At 38.6% G+C, this 10,992-nt stretch overlaps 1 protein-coding gene across 1 annotated transcript; it reads right to left on the bottom strand.

Annotated features, from left to right (window-relative positions):
• Positions 1-5,394: 5,394 nt before the first annotated feature.
• On the bottom strand, positions 5,395-7,829 carry Sec6 (Exocyst complex component Sec6). The gene is made up of 3 exons (XM_065229604.1): positions 6,795-7,829; positions 5,973-6,737; positions 5,395-5,914 (listed from the first exon to the last, which is right to left on the bottom strand). The coding sequence occupies exons 1-3, from the start codon at positions 7,764-7,766 to the stop codon at positions 5,438-5,440; spliced, it is 2,214 nt and encodes a 737-aa protein (XP_065085676.1). The 5' UTR covers positions 7,767-7,829; the 3' UTR covers positions 5,395-5,437.
• Positions 7,830-10,992: the final 3,163 nt, after the last annotated feature.

A 10,992-nucleotide genomic window follows, 5' to 3' on the forward strand; every position in this document is an offset into this window, starting at 1 on the left:
TAAACTCATAAAATGGGTAAAACATCATTACCCACTAATGGGTAAAGAGCTTGTACGTCAAATCATGGAGTACTTTTTACCCATTTCCAAAATTGATTGTATTTGGTAACTGGGTAAAAAGTACCAATTTTAAATAATATTTCAATGGGATATAATCTGATATTTGAAAATTTGTTTTTTTGTATGGAAAATACGTTTCGAAAGAAAAGAAAATAAAAATTACTGATTACTAGACTTGGTTTTTATTGAACGTAAACAATGAATTTAAAAATACAATAATCGTCAAAATCGTTTTCGTCAGCATTGATGAATTCCATATAAACGATAAAACAAAACGATTGACCATCTGCCGGGTGCTGGTCGTTTTGATTCCGTAACGCATGAACACACACTGGCGGACGAATGTTGAAAACAGTTAACACTTTGAATAGAGTGTCCAACGCGCAGATGGAGTCAATTCCACCGTGGATGCGTCAACGAAGATGGATTAATTCGACAGTGAGCATGCATAAGGGCGAATACGCGATGATCGATTCTCTTCATCGATTTTCTCTTTGCATTGCTACAGCTAAGCGAAACAATTTTCTAGAATTTGTTCAATGCAGAGTAGTAACAGGTTATATTGGCTTTCAAAAGCAACAGCAAACGCACCGAGAAACGTTAAATCTAGCGAGTTATTAACAAAAGAGAAAATCGACGAAGAGAATCGATCATCGCGTATAGGCCCTTATGCATGCTCACTGTCGAATTGTTGCCATTGAAAATCAGGTGGGGCACCAACTTTTATTTTATTTTTAAACGAGACAAAAGCACTCCAGGTATGTCAGCAAACTAACGGTGCAACAAAGATATTTTCACCCAATAATGGGTAAAAATTTACCCATAACAGTGTATACACTGAAACAAAGATAATAGTTAGGAATACTATTTTGCAGAAAACACTTATTTTCAGATTAACTACGTTTAAAACCGTTAAATCTACCATGATTTCAGTATAGTTAACTATAAATATAATCAAATTTACTACTATTCTGTCAAAACTACTATGCTTACTCAAACGGCATAGTAGTTTTGATAGAAAAAATAGTAAAATTAAATGAATTTCGTTTCTGCAAAAATCTATTGGTGGGAGTATTTAATTGACCACTTTGTCAAGCAGTTTTGGCGTGACATTCTACCAGCGATTTCACAAAACTGGACCAACTAATTTCTATTTTTCTATGAAACGCACAAATATTGGCTACTTATCTCGAGGTCCTAGAAGAAAAAATCTCAAAATAATGTTTTATTTCAAAGTTCGAGTGGTAGTAAACGTCATTTTAAGTGCTCGAATGAAGTGGTTAATTTAAACCATCAATATAGTATTTTTGCCAATAGATTTTGTTTCTGTGTATAAGGTCCGGGCCAAGGTGACTACATATAGGTATTCTAATGTGTGAAATTCATGATTCAGTCATGTTGGATTTTTGTATGGGACAGCGACCGAGTTTGTTTACAATTTGCTCTAAAACCGCACCATTTATATACCCACCATGGTCCGGGCCAACAGGCAGCTTGCTGGTATTAGAAGCAAAAAGATTGTAAACATTGCTGAGCACTCAAGTGACGACGTCACTGTACCATAACATTCCATACTGCGAACAGTGAGATTTACGTCACTCCCAACAGCTGTTTCGTGTTAAAAGATAAAAATTGCAATGAAATACGAACACTAACATCAATAAGCCTGTTGGCCCGGACCTAATATAAAGGACAATGCTCGGTATAGTGTTATCTGATGCGGTTATCTTTTCACGGCCAACTAACAACAACTCAAGCTGAACATTGCATTAGGTCCTAAATAACATTGATCGATTCTCTTCGTCGACTTTCTCTTTCGTTAATAGCTTGAGCACATATCCATTTCTTGTTGTGTTTTTCGTATTAAATGCTACATAAAAGCTTCTTTTATCGTTCTGTGTGCTGAAAATACCTTGGAATGTCTTTACATGGCCGTGGGGATACAAAGAGAAAGTCGACGAAGAGAATCTGTCAATGTTACTTGTTAAGGCATATGAGCCCGATATGCGGTATAAGAGGTGAGGAGAAAGGAAACTAGTGGACTCTTTCGTTCTCGCGTCTTCTTATGCAGCAACAGACGTGACGTCACGTCTGCTGTTGCATAAGAACACCGTCAGAATGAAAGAGTCCACTAGTTTCCTTTCTCCTCACCTCTTATACCGCACATCGATATCAGCCATCATGACAACCATCTTTGGGGGCCTCCCTTAGCTCAGTCGGTAAAGGCGCAGCTACAAAGCAAGACCATGCTGGAGGTGGCTGGGTTCGATTCCCGGTCCGGTCTAGGAATTTTTCAGGTTGGAAAATTTCTCGACTTCCCTGGGCATAGAAGTATGATTAGACTTGCCACACAATCATATAAATGCAAAAACGGTACAGGCATCGAAAGCTCTTAATTAATAACTGTGGAAGTGCATCAAGAACACTAAGTTGAGAGCACGCCATAAGCTAATATGCGATATGCAATAAGCTTGAAATGCAAAGAAGAAGAAGAAGAAGAAGACAACCATCTTTAGAATCTTCATGGAATCACCTTAAAGTTTACACTTTTTTAACACCCTAATAAACAAATCAAGAGCAACATGTGAAAAGCTGTGAAAAGGGCATACACGCTTTTTGCAAACAAACCTTTGTACGCCCTTTTCTCGCCAACCAAGGGTCGTTTTCGCAAACCAGAAACATCATCTGGAAGGGGAAAGTTTCCCCTACCCGGTGATGTTGATGGTTTGCGTAGGTGTCATATTGATGGCGAGAAAAGGGCATAAGAAGGTTTATTTACAAAAAGCTTGTATGCCCTTTTCACATGTTGTCCTTGAAATACCATTAAACGAACGGTATCCCGGATGGTAGAACTATTCCACAAATGGTTTGGATGATACCCCGAACACGTTGTTAAGCTCTTTCTTATAGTTATTTATATAAGGGAATTCTTTTAATGTCCTCATAAGTATTTAAATGCTTAAGCAACGTATAGGGAGAGGGGGTAAATTTTTCCTCCGAAACGGTGTAACGGTTTGAGGTGTATCGGTAGATAGGTTTAATCGAAAACCATTTGCGAAGTTGGATTCTGATTCCCGAAAAAAAATAACAACAAAAATACATTAAAAAACAATGTAACAATAAGACGAAAATTATTGTCTTAACAATGATTTCTATTGTTACGTCTACAATAAATTTACCTTGATTTATGTTGTACAAAACAGTAAATTTCATGGTAAATGGAAAATTTACAATAAAAATGGGGGGTTGTTAAGTATCTTAACAATGAAATTTTCGTGATTTTCCCATATAATTTTTTTGACGTTGGATAACGTCTTTCGGCAACATACGGGGGTACAAAATTGAAAACAGTCATTTTGGATGCGTTACAAAAAATTAAAAGATTTTGAACGATAATAACTCAACCGTCTCTCGATAGATTTACGAGATAATGGCATCAATCGATTGGAAATATTTCTAGCAATTTGCTGAATGTTTCAAAACTATTGATTTCAGTCTGTAAACTATTGAAAAATGGTTAAAAGTAAACCATTGTCAAAAGATGGTGAAAATCGATTGATTTTTTTTATATTCTTATACTTTCTCCAACCGAGACATCAGATGCGAGTATCTGACACCTCTGATATTTTCTGTTCTACTATATAAGCGTCCAACAAGGTCGCCCGTTCCATCATTGTCAACAACATCAGCCCAACAAAACGGCCCTTTTCAGGGCCACCAAACTTTCGCAAAAGATTTATTAAGGAATATTCCTAAAATATAATATACACAATTAAGTACAACACATAACAGACGTTATCCAACGCCAACCCTGCGGTCGTATCTAGTATACAACCCTTCCAACTTTTTCAATAACATTATATATTATTGTTATTTTACTGTTGGTTGGCGAATTTATTGATTAAAAAAAATAACAGTGTACTTAAGAGTGTATGTGTTGGCTTGCCAGATCTACTTTATCGACTTTAAAAATAAATCGAAAAAATAAAACATTGCCCCGGGAAGGGAAGGGGGTGGTATGTCTGTTACGGGTGGTCCTTTTTTTTACTGGTTATGGATCGAGATTCGATCCGGAACTTGTGAGAAATACAGGCCAACTCCCCTGCGCTCGATATCCCTAGGTCACGTCTCCTTGGTGGTTGAACGTCGTTGATAAGTTAATGCATTCGACTGGAGAGAATCGCCCATGAAATATGCTTCCACCTGAGAGTTCCTTCCTGACATCTTCAAGTGGTGGAATTGTATAATTATTGTATGATTATTGACTGCACGGAAAAGGTCTCCATTAAGCTTTAGAGAGGGTCTAGGATAAGATATGAGCGGACGCGGACTGCCTGGTTTTGAGCCAAACGAACTGTCAAAGCCAGAGCCATACGAGCAGCGCCTATCTTAATTACATTGGCAGTGTTGCTGACCCTCTCATAGTCTGCATGCTTCAATCAGATTTATTTTTATTGTTCGTGAAGTAACCCACAATGAAAATACACCAATATTTAATGTAACAACAATTTTTATTGGGATAGAGTTGTTTATTATTGTTCATGATCGAATCATGTTAACAATAAAATAAATGAAAAATACGATAAAAATCATTGTAACAACATTTTATTATGTACATTCATTGTACAGCTAGGTAGCAGTTTTTCACTGTAATTTTTTTTTCGGGTTTTCATCCGCTCAAACCATCTCCTCGGAAGTGACAAATCGCGAACAACTTCCAACTATAAACTCCAGTCTATGCCACGGCTCGGGATTTTGTTCGGCTACCATCTAACTGCAGCTTTTATTCGCCGGTTTCTGGATATATTGTATTGGAGCTACAGCTTATTTTTCGAGTAATTTGATTTACTAGGGCACAATTTTTGGTTGGGTATTATTTTTAACACCTAATATGTTAGTTGACAGGAGCGAGCCTTTACAAAGTCCAACGGACAGGCGCTAAGATGGTGATTTTTCTAATGTAATCGCACTTATTTAAAATAGTTGCAGTACATTAAAAATGATCAAATTTTGGATATCCAGTTCCATTTTTAATGCAAGTTAAAAATTGTATCTTTCTTTTGTAATAATTACAAGTAACTCACCCCTCCACTGTAATCAAATGCATGTTGGCTACCAGCATGTTATAAAGCCCCAGCCTGAATCTGTAAAAGCAAATTAAAATTTAATGCTAGGATGGGTTTTGATTCTCGAGAAATTTGCATTTGAAGCCATTGTTTACGTTTGGTAGTTCCACCTATTTCAAATGTTGATCTACAAATTCAATAATGTTTCTTCAAATAATTTGAAAATTCAACTATTAATATTTTGCTACGTACATATAAAGCACAATATATTTCATACAACATGGAATAAATAACAAAATCCCTGCTCGCCCTTACCAAAGCTTGTCGGAAAACACAATTTCCTTAAAGATACTATCCTGCTTGTCGTGGCTAACGGTGGTCTTCTTCGACACGATCGCATCGTGGACCTTTTCCTTGACCTCGCTAGCCTTAAAATCGATGCGCATGTAGAACAAACGCACCACGTGATCCTCCGTCAGCGAAGGATAGCTGGAGAGCAGTGTGTGCAGATCAAGGATCAACATTTCCGCATCGCACGTTAGCAAGTTTGCCAGATTGGAGATTACGTCGATGGGTGAATCACTTTTCGCTACATTCGGGGCCACTTTTTCGAAGAAAGTCTTGATCTGCTTGGCTTCTTTGATGACCTTCTTTGCCAGGATCTCACACTCCTGCCGTGGTTTGTTGAGTCGCTTCGATAGCATTGCCTTGATGTACCGCTTGGCCACTAGCCGCTGTGCTTCGTTGATGACGTACTCGAAATTGGTCGACCGCAGATGGTTGTAGTCCTAGGATGAGCTAGAATTGATTACCAACGTTTATTGCAAAAATCCCTATATAACCTACCTGAAAATAATCCTCTAAAGTGACACAAATCGTATCCACGGACACGGAAGATCCGACCCACTTCAAAGTAAACAGCTCGTTGAAGGGTATCTCCAAATCCAAAAAAGCTTCCTCGAGCAAAAATAGTCCCGCTTCGTCCCGAAGAGCCTGGTACGTGTTCAACAATCGCTCAAACTCTTCGTAGTGCATGGTCTTAGACTTTGGCCAGTACAGTTGTTTCATCTGCTGAGCATTTTCCATCATCTGGGCACAGTTGTTCACGATCGTGATTATGTGCTGCGTAAAGAACGGTGCCTGGCTACGATCACGAAAATGTCTCTCCTTGTACTCGATAATCGCCCCGCGATAGTTGTGACCGTACTTGATCACTTGTTGAATACTTAAAATGAATGCATTGAACGTCAAATCGGAATGTATCGTATTGGTGACCTGCAGGTTCTGATCAATCATCTGGAAAATTATAACCGGTGCCGAAGTGTGATAGTACTGATCAGCTGAGTCTGCTGGGACGCCATTGATCCAATCAGCCTTCTCCGTTTCCAGCGTTTTGGTCATCCATTCCTGATAGTTTCGTTCCATCGTCTGCAGATAGGCCGATTCCATTTCTTTGAGCACCTCATCACTCACCAGAGGCCCAACGTCCGACAGATCAATAAACAAGTCAGGATGATGCATCAACTCCCGGCCGGGATAGGTATTCATAATCCAAGAAAGAATCGTAACAAACTCGTTCCCTTCCAGCCCCATCTGAATCAGTTCTTCAAGCTGAAAATTAAACCCGTTAAACAAATTTCAGAAAAGCAACCAACATTCTTAACTTACGTATTTCGACAGCGCATTATGGTACATGCTGACATACTCCTTCAAAATGTTAAAATGCGGTGGAAAGCACGGAACGCACAACGATTTCACCACCCTGAGATCCTCTAGAAGGAACTGTCTAGTCAGTTCCAAGTCCCGAACCAGCCACAGTTTATTATCTGCTCGCTCTTCCAGCTTGGAACCTTCGATGCGCTGCATGACGGCCTCGTTCAGAACCTGCATGGCCTTTTTGCGCCACTCTTTCGGCCTTCCCGGTGGAATAAATCCCGTCTGTTTCTGCTGTTGCAAAGCAAAGGCATCTGCCTTCTCTTCCCGCTCGATTATCCTCAGTGCGGTCACAATCACCGTCGGCTCCTTGCGGACCGTATTCAGCGTACGCTGCAATATCAACCGGATTTTCTTTTCCAACGTCAACGAAACCGTTTCCACCTTCTCAAAGTACCGCTTCAGCGTTATCTTATCGTGAGCGTTCTGCTTGGGCAGCTTGTGCAGCTCGAACAGCAAATCGTCTCGGGAGTTTTCCAAATCTGACAAGCACTGATGCGCGTGCAGCAGCTTGTCCTCCTCGATCCATTGCATCGTTTTTGCCACGCTGGACTGAACAGTAAAGATATGTTTTAAATTCTCCATTGCCGTCATGTACTGCGAGTGCTTGGCATTCTCATCCCGCACAGCCTCCAGAGCATCATAGATCGCCGGAACGTCCGTCAGCTGCGATATTGCACCTTTCATCTGCTCGTCGATTTCCCCGATATCTTCCAGTGCCGAGAGCAGCTTCTTCACGCCGACCTTCACATCGTCTGTCTGGTTTTGCATGCATGTCTTCAGCATAGCTTCAATCGATACCTTCTTCCTGTAGACTCGGTGTCGATATTGATCCACCTTTTCCAGCTGGCCGGGGCGCTGGAACATGTTTTTAATTTCCTTAATCGCCGCATGGCGGGCTTCTTCGTCGATCTGCTTGAGATCCATTGCGTTATTTTCAGGAAATTTACGGAAAGTTGCAAATTTTTAAGCAGCGAAAAACTTAGATGCCAACAGAGGCGTATTTTTTTACCTTTTTTTATTTTTTTGTTGTCATTCTTCCGATGACGATGACGTAAACAAAATGAGTCGCGTTCACAAGACTCAAAATCATGATTATGAGTATAGTCGCTATATTATTTATAGTCTGGCGGATACACGGTGTTTCGTGAAAACCCATTTATGGGTAAAAAAATTCTCGTTTTCAAACCATGTACACAGCAAAAAAAAATGTAATATCGATCAACGTAATTCAAGCTGATGTAGGAAATAATGATGTAATAGCAAAAACCAGATACAATATTACATCAATGAATGTGATTTTGTTCGCAAAATCGATGTACATCGTACAACGTAATATTACACAACCGGCGGAATGATCTCTGTTCAGCTGTTTAGATGTAATATTCAACAACTTTTTTTCTGTGTATGCAGCTGTCAAAAAATGGAGGAATTTGGAAATCATAATATGGGTGAAAAAATACCCATTTAAAGAATCAGTTCACGATTGCATAATGGGTATATTTTCTACCCACTAATGGGTGAAAAAACACTTGGAAATTTTATCGTCTCATTCCGTCACCGACCATTGGTAATGCAAACAGTTTCTGTCCGCTTTTTTTTTATCAAAAATGGACGATCTCCGGAAAAGGTTAGATTCCGAAACATTGGAGAGACTTACGGATAAGTCTATGCAGTTTTATCCAATATGGTATTATAATATCTCGTGTAATATTTTTTTTCGCTACACCTGCATTTATTTTAAATGTAAATATTAGAAAGTTTTTTATATCAACGAGGACAAATAACCCAGCACCACCATCCTCCATTTGAAGAAATGGGTATTTTTTTACCCATTTTACGAAAAACACAATTCAAGAAGATGGGTAAAAAAACACCCATTTATTGACAGATCCCCCATTTACCCATTACAGAGTAAACCATAGTTTACCCATTAAATGAGGAGGGGCACTTTTAGCGGAAATGGGTGTTTTTATACCCATTAATGGGTTTTCGCGAAACACCGTGTAGAATTTCGATCCATCAAAAATCAATGAGCTGGATTACCGAGGTGAAGCAATCATTTAAGTTGTGTGAGTAAAACCCCTGTACGATACAAGCAATTAGTGACGTCACTACTTACGTTTACGTTGATTTTTTGGTTTACTAATACAACAATATTTCACGATCTGCTTCCAATTCTCGCGTAACATTTGAAAAGTCCTATCCTAGTTGATCGATTCTCTTCATCGACTTTCTCTTTGGTTTACCACGGCAACAAAAACGAATTTCTCGCTAAACTCGCAGGACAGTTCGATAGAGTTGTTAGCTTGCGCCTGAAACAACACACTCAATATTGGAAATTCATTTGCAGTCGGGTTATTCGCGAAAGAGAAAATCGACGAAGAGAATCGATTAGCAATGATAGGCCCTTTTCTCGTGTTGCGCGGGAATTCAATATATTTTAGACTAACAATTGAAAAGGTACTATTAATTTTATAAACAGAACGTTGATTATTCTTTCCTTGTCAATCAAACGCAAATTACCAGCATCATCGGATAGAGGAAACTTGCCCCAACCCAAAGATGGTGTTAGTTTGCGTAGACGAGCTTTGAGTAACTAGAAAAGGATTTCCGAAGTTTTGTTCGCAATAGCTGATGAGCTCTTTTCTGTTGTTGGTCGTGAATTCAGTGTTAAAATTTCAAAGGGGCGTAATTGCCATCAATTTCTCGCGAATGAAATCTTACCTCTCCAAAATAACAATGCTAGCTGGTGGAGGAAACATTTTTTTTCATGAGTGAGCTTTTATTTGCGAGAAATCGATGGCTAAAGCCATTGTTTACAAATGCAATTACGCCCCTTTGTAGTCTTGGCACTGATTTGTTCGATTGGTTCCACTACACGCAGAAAAATGTACCGTCGAAACAAAAATATTTGAGGTAAATTTAAACGTAAACTCAGTTTGTTCTGGCCACAAACATAAACTAGGTTGATTTCAAACGTATTCTACACACTTAAACAGAGATCCTGAGTTCGGTAAAAAAAATTACCGTTTTAATTCGGTAATTCTAAACATTACAGATGTTTCGGTATTTTCTCGCTCTATTGCTGAAAACTGTAAATAAAATTACCGAATTTCGGTGATGTCATTTCAATTCAACGAAAACGGTAAAAAAAATTACCGGCAGATCTGTAAATCAGCTTCATCACTGACTTCGGTGAAATATTTTACTGAAGTTTCGGTAAACAACCCGTTCCATTACCGAGTTCGGTAGTTTTCACAGCGAGAAACGTCAAATTCATCATATTGTGATTTTCGACCTTCTTAAAAAAATCGCGTGGTTTCAAACGAGCCAAGACTGATGACGCAGTATTGAACAATCCCTTATCAGGTGTTGTAAAATGGATACAGGTGAGACGTATGGTATAATAAAAATTAGTTGCTTTATTAATATTTTTTGTTCTAGCTCGAAGATGATTTTCCGCAGGATAGTGGAAGCATTCCACTATTGGTAGTGCGAGGAAATTTCCCTGACGTGACGGATGGATGTGCAGTATGCTGGCATACCATTGCTATTCCCGTTGGCGACTATCTAAAATCAGCATTTGGGATCTTCATCCAATGCTTCCCTGTTTTCGGTGTACCACTGAATCCTTCCGACAAAAAAAAAAATTTTTTTTGGAGCAGTTTTCAACATCAACATATTGACCACAACAGGAGCAAAATTTTTGCATGGATTGCAATAACTGCCAGCGCTACGTGTAAGTTTTGAGCTATTCGATTTACATAAAACATGTCCGTAAGAATGAAATAAATGACTAAGGAAAAATGTTTTTAATTTAAATAATTGATAAAACCAAGAAAACAACTTGAAACAATATTAAAGCGAATTAAACATTTTTTTTTAAATTACAGATCTTTCGGTAATTTTCATTTTCCATATCGACTCCAAAATTACAGTTCTCCGGTAAAATCAATTACAGATCAAGCTTGTTTTTTCGGTAAACGTTACCGATCGTTCGGTAAATTTGACATCTAGTTTTGCTGATTCAGTTTACAGATTTTTCGGTAATGTTCTCGATTACCGAACACATTACCGACCGTTCAGCTGTTGAGAATTCGGTAAATGAATTACCGAAGTCGGTAATTTTTTCTAAGTGTGATATGTTTGA

Source organism: Ochlerotatus camptorhynchus, unplaced genomic scaffold (assembly GCF_037179485.1).
Source record: "Ochlerotatus camptorhynchus isolate MF236.1 unplaced genomic scaffold, CSIRO-AGI_Acam_v1.1 ptg000316l, whole genome shotgun sequence".
In the NCBI taxonomy this organism is placed as follows: domain Eukaryota; kingdom Metazoa; phylum Arthropoda; class Insecta; order Diptera; family Culicidae; genus Ochlerotatus; species Ochlerotatus camptorhynchus.